This window comes from Hibiscus syriacus, unplaced genomic scaffold (assembly GCF_006381635.1).
Source record: "Hibiscus syriacus cultivar Baekdansim isolate YM2019G1 unplaced genomic scaffold, ASM638163v2 tig00110105_pilon, whole genome shotgun sequence".
Classification (NCBI taxonomy): domain Eukaryota; kingdom Viridiplantae; phylum Streptophyta; class Magnoliopsida; order Malvales; family Malvaceae; genus Hibiscus; species Hibiscus syriacus.
In genome coordinates, this window is record NW_024062591.1 from 235,017 (window position 1) to 254,331 (window position 19,315).

Below are 19,315 nucleotides of genomic sequence, written 5' to 3' on the forward strand. Positions count from 1 at the left end.
CCTAATAACATCAGAGCAGCTGGCCATGGTTTTAGTTTGTCGCGCTGATGTAAATAATCCAAAACTGACGTATTATAGGTCAAACCCTAGTGAAATATTAAAAATGATGTAGATAACGTGTTTGAAGATTAACAGACAGGTTTAAATATTTTTGGTGAACTACAACAATACGTACTTTTTCTAACAAAACAATGAACATGTTCAGTTTGTCGGATTAATTTCATCGACACTTGCCCTAATCCAGTTTACTGTTCCCTTACTCAAAGCAAACTTGATTACTTTTATGTTTTAATTATTTAATTAATGTTTGCTGATAAGTGAACAGAACCAGAAAGTGGCCAAAACTTTGATTTCAATGAGGTCATGAATTTGTTTACATTCATATAAGCTAAAGTAAAACAAAAGCAGCTTTTTATGACACTTGCCATCTTCACCCTACGTTTTATAAATAATTTTTTACTTAAAGTGAAGTTATGAATAAAATACCCTACATAAAAAACAAGCTTTTAATTTAATATTGTTAATTGTTGCTATGCAAAGGCTGTTGACTTGTAAACAGGAGCCAAGTGTCCGACATTAACTTAACTTGTATACTAATTTCACTTGAAGAATATGATGTATAGTCCCCACGCTAGGATTAAGCAACATTGAAAAATTGATTAGTATGACCATTTAAATGGACACGTGTTGAATCTATGTCATATCTTCTAGGATTTTCTTCTCCATTAATCAAAACAAAGAATATTTTATATAGTATAAGCTCATAAAATAGGCCGCAAGCGTAGGTTATAATTAGGCTATGCCGACCAGCCACTGTAGATCTTGAGTAGTAGATACGTGACCAAGTATACTTTGGTTAATCATCTTACGACAATGATTCACCATTAAATTATATTTGTTAACCTCTCTACGCAGTTTAAACCTTACTTACGTGTGTATAATGATCCAAGTAAAACCTATAGATGTTTTTTGCCTCGTTTATTTCGGATAACTTATTAATTATAAATTTTCAATTCAATCAAACTAAAAAATTATTATTAATTAAGTAAATCTAATACTACCCCTCTAATTGAATTGATATTTTTACATAACATCTTTTTTATATATCACGATTAAATGATATTTAATTATTTTTTAATTATTGTTTATAAAAAAAACACATTCTCCTTTGAATTTATTTAAATGAAATGCTTGAGAAAATTTTAACATAAATTAAATTAAATTATTGGCCTTAATGAAAATAAAAGGACATATTTGATCGTTTCCTAAGAAATAATTGTTATGAATGAAGATACAATTAATAATACGAAGCAAATGAAAATAAAAATTGTTTTGGAAATTCATAAAAGATTTTTACAACATGGGACATGCTAAAAACTAAAGTATACAGTAGATGGTCACGGATATAGATGTATATGAGGGGAAGGTAGATAACGTGGCGAGAGCAATCCGAAAGCGGTTGAAGGTCGTCCACCAATCATATGCAGGTGGCAAATGGTTTGGGTTTTGGGGCAGTGAAATCTCATAGAATCCAAAACCACTCTCTCCTCTCGTTTCTACATCATACATAATATTAGCTTGTGTATACAAACCCAAACCTCAATCGCCCCTTATCTTTTTCGCTTCGCAAACTCTAATCGCATCTTCTTCCTAACATATTTATCCTCCAATCGTCTTTTCACACTTCATGTTTACAATAACATTTTCACGATATTTTACAAGGGAATATGGCAATCAAATTCATATTAACACACCAATCATTCCTGAATCATGATTTTCATTTTAGTATAATTACTAAAACAGTTATTATGTTAGTTGAATTATTATTAAATTGATTAAATGATATTTCTTAAATTTGTCTAGATCTATTATTATTGTTATTGTAACATCACAATTTTATTTTATAACAATTGAATCAACTTACTAATTATTCTATAATTTTTGGAAGTTCGATGATATGAAAATTATAATTTATAAACAATTGGTACAATTTACTCTTGATTTTCATTTTTGAAAAAAAATTATTCAGAGGAGAAAGGGAATTTCACTCATAATACATATTGTACTCACAATCCAATAAAAAGGAATATGTCACCTTAAAATTTTAACCACGTATTTTAAAGATTATCGACACCTTTAATTTTTTTATTTTTTGATGAAGGGAGGATGAATGGCTTGAATGGCGAAGTTAAGGAGCTAAGAGGGCCATAGCCCCATAAATTTGGTAAATTTAGTCTTTATAGAAATCTCTACATAAGTTGCATGAAATGAATTCATATATTTTGATAAAAAATAAATAAAGAAAAACTTAAATGATGATAACTAAAACTTCATTTTAGCTGGGATAATTTTTATACCATTGAAGTCTGAAACAAAAGTTAGATTGACATATATATATATATATATATTAGTTGTTGAGTGATGTCGATAATTTAGAGGAAGTATTATTTTTTAAAAAATCTTACTTTCAAACAGTCTGTAGATATATACACACTAAAATTATATATAAATATTATTTTTTTTTATTTTCTATGATTTAAAAAAAATAAAATATATAAATTTTCTTAATTTCACTTATACAAATGTGACCAAATAGGAAAAAGGAAATAAATATAGAAATTTCATTAAAAAAAAGTTTATCGTAGTTTCCATGTTACGGGCATACCCGGTTTACCCAATCGTAATGATTACGTCTCATCACTCCACGTGGCCAAATGCCACAACCTCGCATTACCTACCTCGATTCAACCTTTGTACAATATATACCCCTTGTATCTCACAATTCGCTAATTCTTTCCACAAATATCAAAAGCAACGCTCACATTTTTATATTTCAATCTTCTCTAAACACAGCTACAGTTTATTCTTCACATTGTTAATTCACCAGAAATTAGTAATGGGAAACGATAAAGGCGGAACCAAGGTAATGGAGCAAAGAAGCAGCCTCCATAGCCCCCGACCAAATCTGGGATCTCTCTTCAAACAGTCCGAGCCTTCTTTGTTTTCTTTTAACAACAACGTCGATTTTGGTGTCGACGAAGAGTTCCCTAATCGTAAAAGCAGTGCCTCGTTGGCCAGCCCGAGGTATTCCAACAGCACGACCTCGTTGGCCAAGACGGCACTTTGCCCTCATTCAAAGACGTCCTTAAAAGCTCCGTTAAACCTAAGAACTACATTGAAATTCGAAGAAACCGAAGTGTTCTCCGAATCAGACACTTTGACGCGGTCTCATGCAGTCATGCTTGAGCTTGAATGAAGAACTCGGGCTGTTATATTCAGGGTCTTGGGATAAAACTTTGAAAGTTTGGCGGCTGGCGAACTCGAAATACTTAGAATCCATTGATGCTCATGACGACGCTATCAATTCCGTGGTGGCCGGATTCGATAGCTTGGTGTTCACGGGATCGGCTGATGGGACAGTCAAGGTGTGGAAGAGAGAGTTACAAGGGAAAGGGACGAAACATTTCCTGGTTCAAGTGTTGTTGAAGCAAGAGAACGCGGTGACCTCATTGGCTGTGAACCAAGAATCGGGTGTTCTGTACTATGGTTCGTCGGACGGTCTTGTCAACTTCTGGGAACGTGAGAATCACCTTTCACATGGCGGGATCCTAAGGGGCCATAAAATGGCTGTTCTCTGCTTGGCCACGTCTGGGAATTTGGTGTTTAGCGGGTCAGCCGATTGGAGCTTATGCGTGTGGAGACGAGAAGAAGGTGGGGTTCACAAATGCCTCTCGGTCTTAACCGGTCACAACGGCCCCGTAAAATGCCTAGCCGTCGAAGAAGATGACCGAACGTCCACCAAGACCGACCGTAAGTGGATTGTTTACAGTGGGAGCCTCGATAAATCCGTCAAGGTCTGGCGCGTTTCTGAACACGCGCCATATATGAAGGAGAATAAGCAAGGTTACCTTACTGACCACCATACGGTTGACGATGTCATGGTAATGGGGAAGAGATGATGAGCTAGTTGCTAATGTCACGGACTAAACAATTGGGTCCATGGGCATTGGCGTAAAGGTTCACAGAAGGGGTTCAATTACGCAGACTTTGGGCTTGTTGGGCATGGTGAGTTGGCCTGGTTCTTGGAGAATGCTTGCGGGTCCGTAAAGGCTCGAGTTCGTGAAGGATCAAGTCCGAGGTGTCCGAGAGAAGCGACGAGGGTGTTACATGTTCGATGGGGGCAATTTTGTCAAGGCTCGTGGATTCGAACCGAGACATGTGTGAGCAAATTTCTGTAGAAGAATAATACAGAGTGTTGGGCTTGCCCAGAACCATCAGACCTGGCCCGTTCCTTGGAAGATTCCAGAAAGAATATTATTATCCAATAATTAAGGATTTAATTATGGATAATGTTTTATTTGAATTCAAATACCTTAGAGATAGAGTTCTGTTAAGGTAGGATTCAATGTAAGCCGTCGATGTACTTTGATCTAGACCGTTGGATCTTGAGGGCCTCAACTATAAATAGAGAGCTCCTCCCCTCATTTGTAATCATTCACTTCATTCATTCTCTTCAGAGTAATAAAACTCAGGCATTTACTCTTACTCTATCTGAGTTCTTTCTTTCTAGCTTTCCAGCTTGCAGCTTTCTAGCCTTGTCGGCTTGATCTCCTTTGTGCTTAAGCCTTTGTGGCTGGTGTTACCGATCGGGAGGGCTGAGATAGCCTCGGGAGTGTTCTTTCCGAGTTCTTTCAAAGTGCCAAAGTGATTCAAGTCTTGGTGACTTAGAAAGTTCCCACAACGCACGTGCTTCAGAGATCTGCTTCAACCCAGGTGGCTTGGATTAGCCCCGATTAAGTGTTATTTCCGCATTATTGTTTAACCCTTGAGGGTTTGTTCGTCGCTTAGTGAGCCAGAGACTCACAAGGATGTGGATAAGGCTGACTTAGGCGCCATTTCGACCTGGAAATCGTCTAAGTGCCGCACGAATCGTCTAGCAGAAGTCTAGCCCCGTGACAGGTGGTATCAGAGCGTTGCTGTAGCTGCAGCCCCGACACAAGTGGTGTCAGAACGAGTTGTCAGTGTAAGTAGTTTACCCGTCTGACTTAGTGGCAAGCAGTGACAGAGCGAGTCGTTACTGGCAAACAACGATCGTTTTGTACGTGGTTTGGGGAAGCAAGTCAAAGCAAGTCGGAGTGTAGGTGTTGTGGATTCAACAGTGATCCGAGCTTGTCTTGTGACAAGAAGCATTTTAGCGAGGTGATGGAAGCCGTTGTGGATTCAACGAGTGTTCCAGACAGGTTGTGGAAAGGAAACGAGATGGCACAACAAAAAGGAGTTGTTCCCATAGAGGATGGCGCGGAGAGCCGTGGTGTTGGGATTGAGCTAGAGAAACAAAGTGTGGGAGTTACCCCAGGATCATTGGAGGTGAGGATCAAGAACCTTGAGAGCTTCACGGAAGAAGCCAAGGAGGTCCAAGGAGTTATGGAGTCCCGTCTTGAACAGTTAGAATCCATGAGGGATGGGTTCAAGGATGTGGCGCAACAGAGTCTCCACAGTTGGACGTTGATAGAGATGAGTAATGCGCTCAGGGTCGAGTTGATGGCCTTGAGGGAAGAGATGGATGGGCTCAAGAGTGAGATACTCATGCGCAAAACAGTAATGAGTTATAGTGGTGCGTGCAATACCTTCATCGAAGGATTTAGACCAGGGGTGATGCTTGCCAGTGAGCAAGGTGATACCCAGAGTTATTCGGAAGCCGGAGCTGTAGCCGAGTCAAGGTGCGAGCTTGCAGGAGCCAAGCCAACCGAAGATGAGTCATCCAGACCCATGCCCAAAGATAGTGGTGAAAATGGGGGAGACCATGACAAGGGACAGTGGATAGATGGCAGAGAAAACTCTTCGAGTAGCCAAGAAGTGGCATCGACTGATCGTGGTCGGATAAAGCCATCGGGGAATCATGGCAAGGCCAAGTCCGTGTCAAAGAAGAAGGTGAGTAACAAGCCTCTTAAATGCTACTTCTGTGATGGTCCTCACTTGATAAGAGGATGCCCCGAGAAGAATCGCCTTGCTTCCATTGTCAAAGGAGAAGGCAAGTCAAAAGGGGAAGTAGCCGATGATGGTGCGACTGCGGGAGTCGAAGCAGTCAAACCAGGAGCGAGGCTCGGCGCGAATGCTAGTGGTGCAGGAAAGCCGAGGGTAAACAAGCGAGATCCACTGAAGTGCTTCATATGTCAAGGAGCACATAGGGCCAAGAGTTGCCCAAACAAAGCAAAGCTCGGTGCCAATGCGAGTGGCGAAGCAACTAAGCCGAGGATAAAGAAGCGAGATCCATTGAAGTGTTTCCGATGTGATGGAGAACACAAGGTGCGAGATTGTACCAATGAAGCAGGGCTCGGTGACAATGCGAGTGGCGAAACAACTAAGCCGAGGGTAAAGAAGCGAGAGCCATTGAAGTGTTTCCAATGCGGTGGACAACACAAGGTGCGAGATTGCACCACCGAAGTAAAGCTCGGTGTGAAAGCCAAGGGCCAAGCTGAAGAGCCGAGGGTAAATAAGCGAGAGCAACTGGAGTGTTTCCGGTGCAAAGGTCCACACATAGTGCGGGAATGCCCAAACCGAATCAAGCAGTCCAAGGGAAAGGACAAGGTCGAGAGTAGCGAGCCTGCCAAGCTTGGTTCAATGGTGTTTACTACTGCCAAGGTTAGTCAAAACCAAAAGCAGAACGGGTTGCCCAAACCCAATTTTGCCAAGGAGCTTTCCAAGGATACCGAGGAGGTAGCCGTTGCTGTTGAAGCTGGAGTTGGCAAAGGACCAAAAGAGTCCGAGACCTTTCAAGAGCAATCGAGCTCAGTGCATGCCGAGAGTGAGGCATGGTCTAAGTTGATGAATCTTAGACATGATGGGACGTTGAAGGAGTATGTGAGAGAGTTCGAGGAACTCATGCTCCAAGTCCCAGAGTTGACTGAAGAAGATGCATTCTTCACCTTCACAGATGGATTGAAGCCATGGGCAAAGGCGACGATGGAGAGAAGGGGAATCAAGGAGTTGTCTAAAGCCTTGATAGCCGCCGAGTCCATCATAGAACTTGGATTCAAGAAGACATCCAAGACAAAGTTGAAAGCCGAGGGTAATGGCGAAAATATTCGAGATGAGGGTCAGTCCAACAATGATGAGGAGCAAGGCTCTTCGAGTGAAGCTTGTTCGAGTGAAGTTTGTTCGAATGGTGAGCATTTGATCATTGATCGTTCAAGTGGTGAGCACATGTCAAGAAAAGACATGGATGATGTTGGCACAAGTAAAGCGAACAAGTGCCTTACACCGAGGGCAAGAAAGGAGCAGACGAAGGGTCACCGAAGTAAGGGGCCACAAGAGTTGCAAGTTTGCCGGGATAAAGCCGAGTGGTCCGAGAGGATGGAGAAGCCCAGGATCGAGTTACCCAAGGACATGGGTAAAGATAAGGTTAGCGAGGCTGCGAGACTTGGCTCAATGAACTTGAGTTCTGCCAAGGCAAGTAGAGGCCGAAAGCAGAATGAGTTGATGTGTGCAAACATCAACGTTGTCGAACCATCGGGAGTTGTCTTAGTAGACACGGGGGCAACTGATCCATTCATGTCAAAGAAGGATGCCGACAATCTTGGTTTAAAAGTTGAACCATCGAAGGGGGCAATCAAGACTGGCAATTCTGAAGAAGTTCTAATGGAGCGGAATGTTGTTTTAGGGACTACCATCGAAGAGACAACTGAGACGTGGTTGATGGAGTCTAAGCCTTTAAGAGACATGATGGGCAAGAACTTGCCACCCATGTAAGAGGGTGGAAGTCGCACCGGACTTCAAGGGAGGAAGTGCTGATGCGAGTAGAAACACCAGACTTCCGGATAGAAGTGTTGGTGTGTGGAGTGCCAGACTTCACGGAGTAAGAAGGGCTGACACGTAGAGTAAATGTGCTGGGGGAAATCGAGGAACATCTCAAATACATTCCAAGTGTTGAGTTTGATTCACCATCGTTGATGAGCATAGGTCGAGGACCTAACCATCTTTTTACAGAGTTATCAAAGGTTGGAAGGGACATCTGAGACTTTCAGAGTTCTTAGGGACAAGTGAGTGTTGCCGATGAATCTGAGTTGTCGTGTTGTATGTTGCCAGAGTATCCAATTCTTTACCGCTGGATAAAAAAAATATCCATGTTTGGGTGAATGCAAACGGGTAGGATGGATTTCCTACGTTCGAGATGAATGCCAAGGTGTGCTAGATGGTGATAAGACATGACGGTGTTAACCAAGGTGAGGAAGCCAAGGTGTTTGTTAAAGCGTCCAAGGTGATCAAGACCAAGTGTTCTCACCTAGCGACGAGGGCGTCGCTAGATCAAGTGGGGGAGATTGTCACGGACTAAACAATTGGGTCCATGGGCATTGGCGTAAAGGTTCACAGAAGGGGTTCAATTACGCAGACTTTGGGCTTGTTGGGCATGGTGAGTTGGCCTGGTTCTTGGAGAATGCTTGCGGGTCCGTAAAGGCTCGAGTTCGTGAAGGATCAAGTCCGAGGTGTCCGAGAGAAGCGACGAGGGTGTTACATGTTCGATGGGGGCAATTTTGTCAAGGCTCGTGGATTCGAACCGAGACATGTGTGAGCAAATTTCTGTAGAAGAATAATACAGAGTGTTGGGCTTGCCCAGAACCATCAGACCTGGCCCGTTCCTTGGAAGATTCCAGAAAGAATATTATTATCCAATAATTAAGGATTTAATTATGGATAATGTTTTATTTGAATTCAAATACCTTAGAGATAGAGTTCTGTTAAGGTAGGATTCAATGTAAGCCGTCGATGTACTTTGATCTAGACCGTTGGATCTTGAGGGCCTCAACTATAAATAGAGAGCTCCTCCCCTCATTTGTAATCATTCACTTCATTCATTCTCTTCAGAGTAATAAAACTCAGGCATTTACTCTTACTCTATCTGAGTTCTTTCTTTCTAGCTTTCCAGCTTGCAGCTTTCTAGCCTTGTCGGCTTGATCTCCTTTGTGCTTAAGCCTTTGTGGCTGGTGTTACCGATCGGGAGGGCTGAGATAGCCTCGGGAGTGTTCTTTCCGAGTTCTTTCAAAGTGCCAAAGTGATTCAAGTCTTGGTGACTTAGAAAGTTCCCACAACGCACGTGCTTCAGAGATCTGCTTCAACCCAGGTGGCTTGGATTAGCCCCGATTAAGTGTTATTTCCGCATTATTGTTTAACCCTTGAGGGTTTGTTCGTCGCTTAGTGAGCCAGAGACTCACAAGGATGTGGATAAGGCTGACTTAGGCGCCATTTCGACCTGGAAATCGTCTAAGTGCCGCACGAATCGTCTAGCAGAAGTCTAGCCCCGTGACACTAACGTTCTTTTTGGCCCTCAAAGGCAAACGTCAGACAAAGCGGAAGAAGATTCCCACGAGCAGACAAGGCTGCTACGGCAGCTTTGTCGTTTAGTGGTTCGGTCCTTTCGTGATTGGCTCGAGAGCCGAACCTTACCCTTGAAGGCAACTGAAGGTGGGTGTGGACGGTGCCACGTGTAAAGACGGAATCTTTCAACCAATGGAAGCCGAGTAAATGTGAAAAATGTTTTTTTTAAGCTCCAAACTTGTTGCATTGTTCAATTTGTTTATTAGATTGTCTTGTTGTTTGTGTTAAAAAACACATGGCTAGCCTCCAAGAAATGTCTTTAAGGGGAGTAGGAGGTTCCTCCCTGTTGACAAGTGAAAAACAATTGCAGTTTCTGAGGATTGTATAACTTGTAACTCAAGGCTCACAAATTTATTGAGCAATTTGACTTTTTACTTTGCTTTTGCAGTTTTAATGTGGGGTTCCATAGGTGTGAACAAACTTACTCTAATCTACCTCTATTTTATATACAATTTGCATCGGACGTCCTTAAATGTACGTGTCAACATAAACTATTCATCTTGATACTGTACAATTTCATACTATTCATTAATACTAATATAATATTTATTCGTTTATAATTTCATTTGACTATAATTTAAGGAAGTTTTATTTTATCTTATTTTTAGAAAGAAAAAAATCGAATCCTATCCAATTTAATTCGACCAAACATATGAAGTAATTCTTTCTAAATATATAAAAATTATTAAATTATTATATCTAAATTGGATAAATACTTCTTACTCTAAAATCGAATCTGATCCTATAAAATGGAATCGAATCTAAATCTACTGGGATAAGATCAAATACCCATCTCTCCATGCATGCAACCCCAATTATATCAGGCATTAGCAACTGAGACAGCCGGATGTGGGTCATCCATCACAATAAGACCAACAGTATGGGAAACCCTCCATATTGCTAACGACGCTGTAATTAATAATATTCTTTTGCCGCGACACATGCTGCTGTCTCTGCAAAAGAGATTCTCTATTGCTTTTATAAGACCAGCCGAAGGATGGTTATCCCTAACACCACTGAGAACACAATTAATCGAAACTAGGGAGTCATTTTATTTTTACCGCGATAGCGCCTCAAAATAACAGTAAAACTGTCTTTCGATATACCCGATACACCCACAATAGTGCCCAATAATATCCGTTATAACCGCAATCACGGTAAAAATAAAATGACCGAAAAAACGATCGCGACCACGATTTAAAACCCTGATTTCAACAATTAGGTCTCTACTCCATGCCAAGATAAGAATTCAAAACTTTATCAATTAAACACGTGTAAGAATTCTAGCAACAAATGAACATTCAAAGCAAAGCACTCGTTATTCATTAACATAACAACCAACCTTGTCTACATAAGACTAGAAAACTTTGTTATTTTACATTATATAGCACATGAAGGTCCATCAAATATAGTACAGTGGAACCTTCCTTGTACTTTCTTTCTCCGTCTCTTCAGCATCAACAAGGTACAAACCTGTCCATAAGCAGACATAGAGTAGTTTCCGACATACAGTCATCTTTAGCACCTTTTTCTTCAACGCGTCTTTCCTTGGCAGAGCGCTGCTCCTTTTTCGCCCTCGACGTCAATGTCCTTCTTGCTTGAACTTTCCCTTTGAGCTTTTCGATCTCATCCATCCACACCCCAACTATCGCAGACATTTCTTCCTTTCCTTTGAATGTGTTTGTTTATGTGCTTGTGTGATTTCTCTGTTTGAAGGGTTTTTTAGATATATATATACAAATAGAGAGAGAGAGAGAGAGAGAGAGAGAGAGAGAGAAGAAACCGTTGCAGTGTTCATTGCTGGTGTTAAGGCCGTCGGTTTTGACTAGTTGGAAGAAAAATATCCGTGTGTGATCGGCCACTAGAGACTGTTAAATTGGAAGCAATGGATATTCCCAAGGGCATGGTGGTATCTTTTGTTTTATGATTGAACCAATTGTTTTTGTTTCTCTCGAAAAGGTTTAATCTTCACGTGGTCTGGGAGCTAAGCAACAAAATAGTGCTCAACACCCGCGGTAATGAGCAATTGGCCTGATGGGAACCCAACATCAGGCCCTGGAGTCTAGTTTTCCCCTGGTTCCTGGAGGCTTCACTTTTACATTTCTACTTTATGAGCCGTCGCCAGGTTTAGGACAGGATTTATTTGGTTTTCTTAGACTAATATGGCTTTATATTAATGCGATAAACTCTTATTTGGCTGCAAATGCTTCATCTTGAATTGAAAATGCAACACTAACAGACAGGGTTTTTAATTTGGTAATCCCTGCTAATGTTTGGTCAAGTAGGTTCTGAGTTTATGAGAAAACAGCACTACTTCAGTCAGAACATATCAGCAAAGTGCAAAGATATGCACCGTTAAATGTTCCTGTTATTGTCAGAATCTCAATCTACCCGAGTCCTTTGGTCCTAATAAAAGTAAGATTTTCATATATCATACATTGGCAATTATAAAGCAGATATAAAGAACATTTTTTTTTCTTTTTCAAGGGCTGATGCATTCAACAAGCAAGGAAACAGAACCTCGCAGCAGGGCACCGGTTGAGCTAGAGATTTGACCCGCATAACTATGGTATCAAAAGTTCGAGCTACCTCAGTTGAGCTCTTCTCTTGTGACTGAACCGCTTGACTAGACTTGAACCGGTAGGGAGAAGGGTTTGACCCTTTTTTCGCAGCTTGTCAAGCTCATTAGTCCATATATCCACAAGCGCAGACATAGCAACAAAATAACAAAGAGTAAAGCAATTGACAGGGATTAGGAGTTTTTTTTTTCTGATATTGATGGTTAGTGTAATTAACGTTTTTGATATTTAGTTACGAGTGATTAAAATTTAAAATAACACAATTTTAAAAAAAATTCTTACTGATTCTGACGATTAGGTTGAGAGTGTCAGCCTTTCATTGAATCATCAACAATTTCCATGCATTAGGAACTAAGCAATACATAGCCTGTTTTCAAACGCCAGAGAAACGACCACATATCATACGTAAACTTGAGCTGCCATAAACATAAGGCCAACAAGAAAAAGGGGGGATCTGTATACTAAGAGAGCCTGTCGATAAAGGCAAAAGAATGCATCAAACCAAATGCAAGCTCCACTTCCCTCATCGTTGCAAGTACAAGTCATCATCCCACTCAAATGCTAAGGAAGTTGAAACTAGTTTGAAAGATAATTAACATCTTTAAATGTCACTGACATTGTCAGAACTCACAACCAACCAACCAACCAAGTCCTTTGTTTACAATAAAAAACCGTTGAATCTTATAAAAGTAAGGTTTTCACGCATCAAAATCATATATTTACACTGGGAAGGATATTTGAAATCCGAATACCCGATCGTATGTTACACTCTTATTTCTTTTTCCTTGGTGGGGTTTCTTTATCAAGAGCTGAAGCATTCAACAAGCATGGAAACAGAACCCTCGGAGCACAGCTCTGCAGGAGATTTGACTCTCATGATTCTGCTAACGAAAGCTCGAGCTAACTCAATGGAGCTCTTCTTTTGTAATTGAGCCGCTTGACCAGACTCAGCAGCAGCTGCAGTGCTTGAACCACCAGATAAAAGGGTTTGACCCTTTACTCGCTGCTTGGCAAGCTCATCAGTCCATAAATCAACAAGCGCAGACATACCTACACAAAAGCAGATAATGAAAGAGTAAAGTAATTGAAAGATATTTGGGGATATGGATTTACTTAGGGACATTGTGAATTATTCTTTGCCTGAGGATGCTGCCTTGTTCCTGACTAAGGAAGTTTCGAATGAGGAGATTAGACTTGCAATCTTCCAGCAGGGTGATGATAAAGCGCCGGGACCTGATGTATAGTCCCCTTGTTTTTTTTAATGCAGCTTGGGGGATTGTTGGGGCTGACTTCACTTTGGCTGTTCGACATTTTTTTGACCCTTCCTCCCTCCTGCATGCTTTTAGTGCTACAGTGATTGTTCTTGTTCCTAAAACTGTAAATGTGAGCAGTATGAAAGAATTTAGGCTAATTTCTTGTTGCAATGTGGTGTATCGAACTATCACGAGAATTTTGGTGAAAAGGTTGGGTGCTTTCTTTCCGGCTATGATTGCCCCTAATCAATCGGCTTTTGTTAAAGGAAGGAGCATTGTTGATAATACATTGCTAGCTCAGGAGTTGGTGAAGGGATATGTCCAGAAGTCGCAGTCCCCGCGCTGTGCTGTTAAAATAGACCTGCAAAAGGCTTTTGACAGCATTGACCGAAATTTTGTGCTAGCTGTTTTGAGGGCTATTAACCTGCTTGATAAGTTTGTTGAGTGAATTCGGATTTGTTTAACTTCTCCTCAGTTCTCGGTGGTTTTTAATGGCTCTTTGGTGGGCTTCTTTGAGGGTGCGAGACAGGGGATCCCCTCTCTCCATATCTTTTTGTACTGGTTTTAAACGTCCTCTCCAAGCTTCTGGAGTTGGCGGCGAAGAAGGACATTTTTCAGTTTCATCCAAAATGTAGGAAGGTTTCTTTGACTCACCTTTGCTTTGCGGATGACCTACTTATATTTTCAAAGGGTTCTGTTGATTCGATTCTTGGTATTCAATGTGTTTTGGAGCGATTTTATTTGTGGCCGGGCCATAATCTTAATGCGTCTAAATGTGAGATTTAAGCCTCGGGTGTCTCCAATGATGAGATGGGCAGAATTGAGGAGTGTTCGGGGTTCAAGAGAGGGCGGCTGCCGGTTAGATATCTCGGGGTGCCCCTTGTAACGTGAAAAACTCTCGGAGAAGGATTGTCATAGCCTGATTACGAGTATTAAGGGAAAGTTGGATCATTGGTCGAAGAGAAGGCTTAGCTATGCGGGTAGACTGGAGCTTATCCGTTTGGTGATGTTTAATATTTCTAACTTTTGGTGTAAATAGTTGCTCTTACCTAAAGTGGTGGTTGATTGTGTGAATCAACTTTGTATGCGCTTCTTTTGGAAAGGGGAGGATACGGCGGTGACCGATGCAAGAGTTGGGTGGACGCAAATTTGTTCAATTCGATCGAAGGGAGGTTTGGGTGTGAAGGACTTGGCGAGTTGAACAAAGCTTGCTTCTTCCAGTTGCTGTGGAAACTGCTTGCGATGGAGGGCTCGCTATGGGTTGCATGGGTCAATGCTTATGTTATAAACGGTGAGGATGTTTGGAGCTTTCAACCGAGAGGGATGATAACCTGGAGTTTAAGAAAAATCCTTTCCTTGCGAGGCAGCTGCTGTTTCGGGGGGTTAAGTGATTCTGATGCACTCCGAGTGCCGAAGATTTGGGAGAAAATTAGAACCAAAAAGCAGAAAGTTACATGGCATAGACTAGTTTGGTATCCATTACATGTTTCGAGGCATGCTATTAAAGTGTGGATGGCGCTCCTCGATAGGTTACCAACACGGGACAGGTTGTTACGAATGGGAATGAACGTTGCTCGTAATTGTCCCTTCTGCAGCAATATGATAGAAATTCTTGCTCATATTTTTTTCTGTTGCCCTTTCTCGGCTGGAATTTGGAGGACTATATTGGCCATGTGTGGTATTAATCGTTCGATGTTCGATTGGGAAGCGGAGGTTGCTTGGGCTTGTTCTCATGCGCAAGGAAAAACCATTACCGCCACCATTTAGACTTGCCTGGAATGCGTTCATTAATTTTGTTTGGATGGAGAGAAATAGGAGATACTTTAGAAATGTGAATGAATCTGCAGATTTTATTGTCCAGTCTATTAGGAAGGAAATGGGGAGGGAGACTTGACTCTCGGTTGTGTATAGTTTGGGGAATTGTTGGGTGAATATAGGCATTCTGGTACATAATAGTTTGATGGTGAATATCTTGTTTTTATGGGTACTCTTGAGGATGTAATATTCTTTGCTTTTAGATATAAAATATACATTATATATATATGTGGGGATGTGATGTGAAGGGGTTTGGAGTTGCTTTGGGGATATATATACACAAGGGAGTTGATGAGTGGTTTTCCAGGCCGTTGACCGCATAGCCCTCCTTACTTGACTTTTGTATCACAGTACCATGTGCTTTGAGATAGAGATATAAAGGATTGTCCTTTTGTTTTGTATTTACAAAGTCTTTTGAAAACCGCAGCATACATTGTTTTTAAACCATTGTCTACAGAGACAGCGATGGCTGTAGACGATGACTTCACCAAGGAGAATGCAGATACTATAATGACGTTTTCCGGTCTCGTCTCTATAAATATCTGATGCTTATATTCCTTTTCTTGTATATTCTGTACTATTGGCATTGAATTTTTAACAGGAAAGATGGCACAGCATAGAATAAATTCCATGTAATCAAATGCCCCATCAACATGGAGACAAGATGCCAATCATACAACTTATGGCACTCATGTTGAGCGTACAGTCATACAAATGTAAATATAATTTCTTTTACTATAAGCTAAGGAGCATATAGTATCACATAATTCGAAAGAATTTTGGATATATGTTGATCTTGAAAAACTGAGAATTTGTTCCCATACGTCATCTTTAATAATTGAAGAAAGAAGATATTATCCTCAAAATCATCTTCCCCAACTATGTCTCAAAACTCATGGCTATGGTTTTATTCCTTTTAGCATTACATCTCCCATTCCATCTACACGTATAGCTTACCACTTAGGATGGAAACATTCCTAGTTAAGTTTCTTCAATTCAACCATGTTACAACACTTCCTTTGCTAATGTTGCTCATGTCTTGAAATCATCTTTTAAAGATGCTAAGATTCTTATCTGCTCTTTGGATCCTTAGACACTGATGATGTTTCATATACTTCTGTGGGGCATGAACATATATGCCTTATTTCTGCACTTTACTATCTAAACATCAGGGTTTCCTATGTACAATCGCTGACCACCATTGGTTTATTGCCACCATTTTCAAGCATAATTCCTCATTTGGCTTCAGTTTCAAGCCATAAATTACATGACCCTAATTAGAAGCCTAACCATAGTTACCAGAGAATCTCAATTGAATTTAGCTCTCTTATCAGAACACAAACAAAAAATGCAAACTTTCAAACCATTATAAATCACTATCCAGATTGTTTCTTTAAAGGCCACACCAGAGGAAAAAAACATAGAGGAAAGGAAAAGGCAATGAAATACAATGAGATTTCCCATTTCAGCCACCCCCAGCACATACTAAAATTCGAGTACACCGAAATTCCATTCAAGTGTGACGGCTGCAAGGAAGTCGGCATAGGCTCACATTACCGATGTTCCTTCTGTGACTTCGATCTCCACATGCACTGTGCTATACCTTCTCTTTCGATCTACCACCCTTTCTACACCAAATGTTCCTTTCAGTTCTTTTACAGGCCGCCCGGTGACACCCCTCGTTACTGCAATGCCTGCGAAAAGGATATAACCGGTTTCGTTTACCATTGCAAATCATGTGGGTTTGATCTTCATCCGTGTTGTGCAAAGCTACCGATGGTGTTAGACGACGGAGAAGTGAAACTGTACCTGCATAGGAAAGTGAGAGCACCATGCCATAGATGCGGACGTAAAGGGAGGAGCTGGAGTTACAGGTCTGGTTGCAAAAAGTATAACTTGCATGTTGCATGTGTTAGGGAAATGTTGGTGGAGAATTGGCATGAATTATACTTTGGACATGGCAAGGGAAGTACTAGGAAACTGGAGACAAGAATCCCAAGCTTGGAAAATACACTTCAAACGCCTCATAAAAGGAGTAAAGGGAAGGTAAAGAAATGCTGTGAGATGGCTGGTTTGGCTCTGCAACTTGTGATATCGGCTGTGCTTGGGGATCCCACTGCTCTCATTGCTGGGGTTATTGGAAGTTTGATGTCAAGAGCTTGAACTGTTTGTGTTCTTGCATGATCAGTTTAATTCAACGTAGGTGCCTGTAAAGAGAGAAAAAAAAAAAACAAGTAGAGAGCAGAATGCTTAGCTTTTGGGTAGACGAAGTTGATGCACCAATTATCTGTTGTGAGTCAATTCAGTGTGTTCATGTTATCCATGCACTTTGATGAAATTGTCTTTTCCCTTGTACTCTGTTGGGCTTATTCCATTTAAGATCTAACAAGAATCATCCTCAAACCAATTTTGCAAGTTAATAACTTTCAATCTTATCTCCATAACTTTATCAACAGCATATTTATCAAAGGGCTCTTCCAAAATCTTAGCGAGTTTCTCAACATTTGCCTTGGGCTGCTGTTGCTGATCCTCAAATAGATTCTGTTTTATTTGCCTTTCCTCCTGTCAACTCAACATACGTGGATAACTTGAACTAAATTAACCATTACCAACTATAGCCTATCTACTGCTCATTGAAACATGACAACAATGTTATGTCACAAGACATTATGACCAAGAAATTTCTGAGTTGTATACATGATTTTTATTATGATGAAATGGGAAAGTGTTTAAACGCAAAGGTGGAGAGTTACATTATATTTTTTTATTAATTTTGGGTGACTTAATTCCCATATATGTAAATAGAAAATATAGTATATATTTAATTAAAGCAAAGGACAACAATAATTGTACATAAAACATAGTAAAATTGGACAGCTCAAAGTGTAAATATCCTATCTTGTTCCCCATATAAATACTAACCTTCTCCTTCCCAATCAATTGCAATTCCCATCACTGTCTTTTCTTTTCTGTGAAAGTTTCTGGACATTATGGGGAAGAAAAGCTTAGGCCGTCAGAAGGTCGAGATGGTGAAGATGAAGAACAATAGCAATCTCCAAGTGACCTTCTCGAAACGAAGGTCGGGTCTTTTCAAAAAGGCCAGTGAACTTTGTACTCTGTGTGGTGTTGAGATTGGCATCATCGTCTTCTCACCGGGGAACAAAGTTTTCTCCTTTGGTCACCCGGAGATCGGCAACGTTATTGGTCGGTACATCAACGGCAACCCTCAGGATAATTCGGGCACTTTGCATATCATGGAGGCTCATCGTAACGCTCATGTTCGTGAGCTCAACATGCAACTTACAGAGGTTTGATTCTAATCCGAAACTATTTTTATTTTATTTGTTTTGTTTGATTAATAGTCGATTTTTTTTGTTTCAGATGACGAGCCAAATCGAAGTCGAGAAAAGGCGCCGTGAAGAGCTGAACCACATGAGAAGAGCGAGCCAAGGGCAGTACTGGTGGGAGGCGCCGATCGAGGAACTTAGCCTGCCGCAACTCCAGCAGCTGAAATCGGCGTTGGAGGAGTTGAAAAAGAACGTAGCAAAGCAAGTGGAAAAGCTTGTGATTCAGACTACCAACTCCCAGCAGTACTTCATGGGGAGTTCGAGCGCCGCCGGGGTGTTTCCCGATAACATCGAATTCGACGTGAACATGATGCCTCAGGGATACAGTCCTCCTCCTCCCAATATGATACCTCCTGGATTCAATTTCAACCCCAATCCTGAAGGATACAATCCTTCTCTTCCTGGATTTGGACATTCATTCTTTTAAGTAATTAAGTAATTTTCTTTTGGAATAAACAAGGAATTCAGTCACATTGTGTTTGGTTTTATGTATGTATTTTGGCCTTCCTGTTGCTTCATCACGTCTGTATTTAATTGGGTTTTCAACTTCTTAGGATAATAACAGATTGTCTAATGTTTTTTTAAACTCCCATCGTCACTTTCGTTCAAATTCAGGGTTTATATTTTTTGTCATTTCTAAAGTTCGAATCTTCGTTTATAACTAGAATCAAAATATGTTTAAACATAAATTTGGATACAATCGACCTGAACCAAAATAAAATCTAAACGAACTCGGGAAAAATAATGAAAGGCGTTTTTAATTTCTCTTATATGTTTCTTTGATGATACATTGTATCACAAATTTTATCCAAAAAGGGTATGAAATGATATTGCAAGCAAGGTGGACCTTTGTTGTTTGGTGACAGGAATCATTTGAGACAACAACGTTGTCTAAACTGTCCGTAGATGTTGTGGATATTCATAATGATGAACTTGCCTTAAATGCTAC

General features: G+C 40.6%; 4 protein-coding genes across 4 annotated transcripts; all 4 read left to right on the forward strand.

The window, feature by feature from the left end:
- The first annotated feature begins 3,229 nt into the window (after nt 1-3,229).
- LOC120214724 (protein JINGUBANG-like) lies at nt 3,230-3,999 on the forward strand. The gene is made up of 2 exons (XM_039212557.1): nt 3,230-3,894; nt 3,928-3,999. The coding sequence occupies exons 1-2, from the start codon at nt 3,231-3,233 to the stop codon at nt 3,957-3,959; spliced, it is 696 nt and encodes a 231-aa protein (XP_039068488.1). The 5' UTR covers nt 3,230; the 3' UTR covers nt 3,960-3,999.
- Nucleotides 4,000-13,054: 9,055 nt separating this feature from the next.
- On the forward strand, nt 13,055-13,652 carry LOC120214692. The gene is made up of 2 exons (XM_039212517.1): nt 13,055-13,163; nt 13,219-13,652. The coding sequence occupies exons 1-2, from the start codon at nt 13,055-13,057 to the stop codon at nt 13,650-13,652; spliced, it is 543 nt and encodes a 180-aa protein (XP_039068448.1).
- Nucleotides 13,653-16,444: 2,792 nt separating this feature from the next.
- LOC120214725 lies at nt 16,445-17,241 on the forward strand. The gene has a single exon (XM_039212558.1). The coding sequence runs from the start codon at nt 16,460-16,462 to the stop codon at nt 17,180-17,182; it is 723 nt and encodes a 240-aa protein (XP_039068489.1). The 5' UTR covers nt 16,445-16,459; the 3' UTR covers nt 17,183-17,241.
- A 734-nt stretch (nt 17,242-17,975) lies between these two features.
- LOC120214701 (agamous-like MADS-box protein AGL62) lies at nt 17,976-18,828 on the forward strand. Its single transcript, XM_039212525.1, has 2 exons — nt 17,976-18,327; nt 18,401-18,828. The coding sequence occupies exons 1-2, from the start codon at nt 18,010-18,012 to the stop codon at nt 18,791-18,793; spliced, it is 711 nt and encodes a 236-aa protein (XP_039068456.1). The 5' UTR covers nt 17,976-18,009; the 3' UTR covers nt 18,794-18,828.
- The last annotated feature ends 487 nt before the right edge of the window (nt 18,829-19,315 follow it).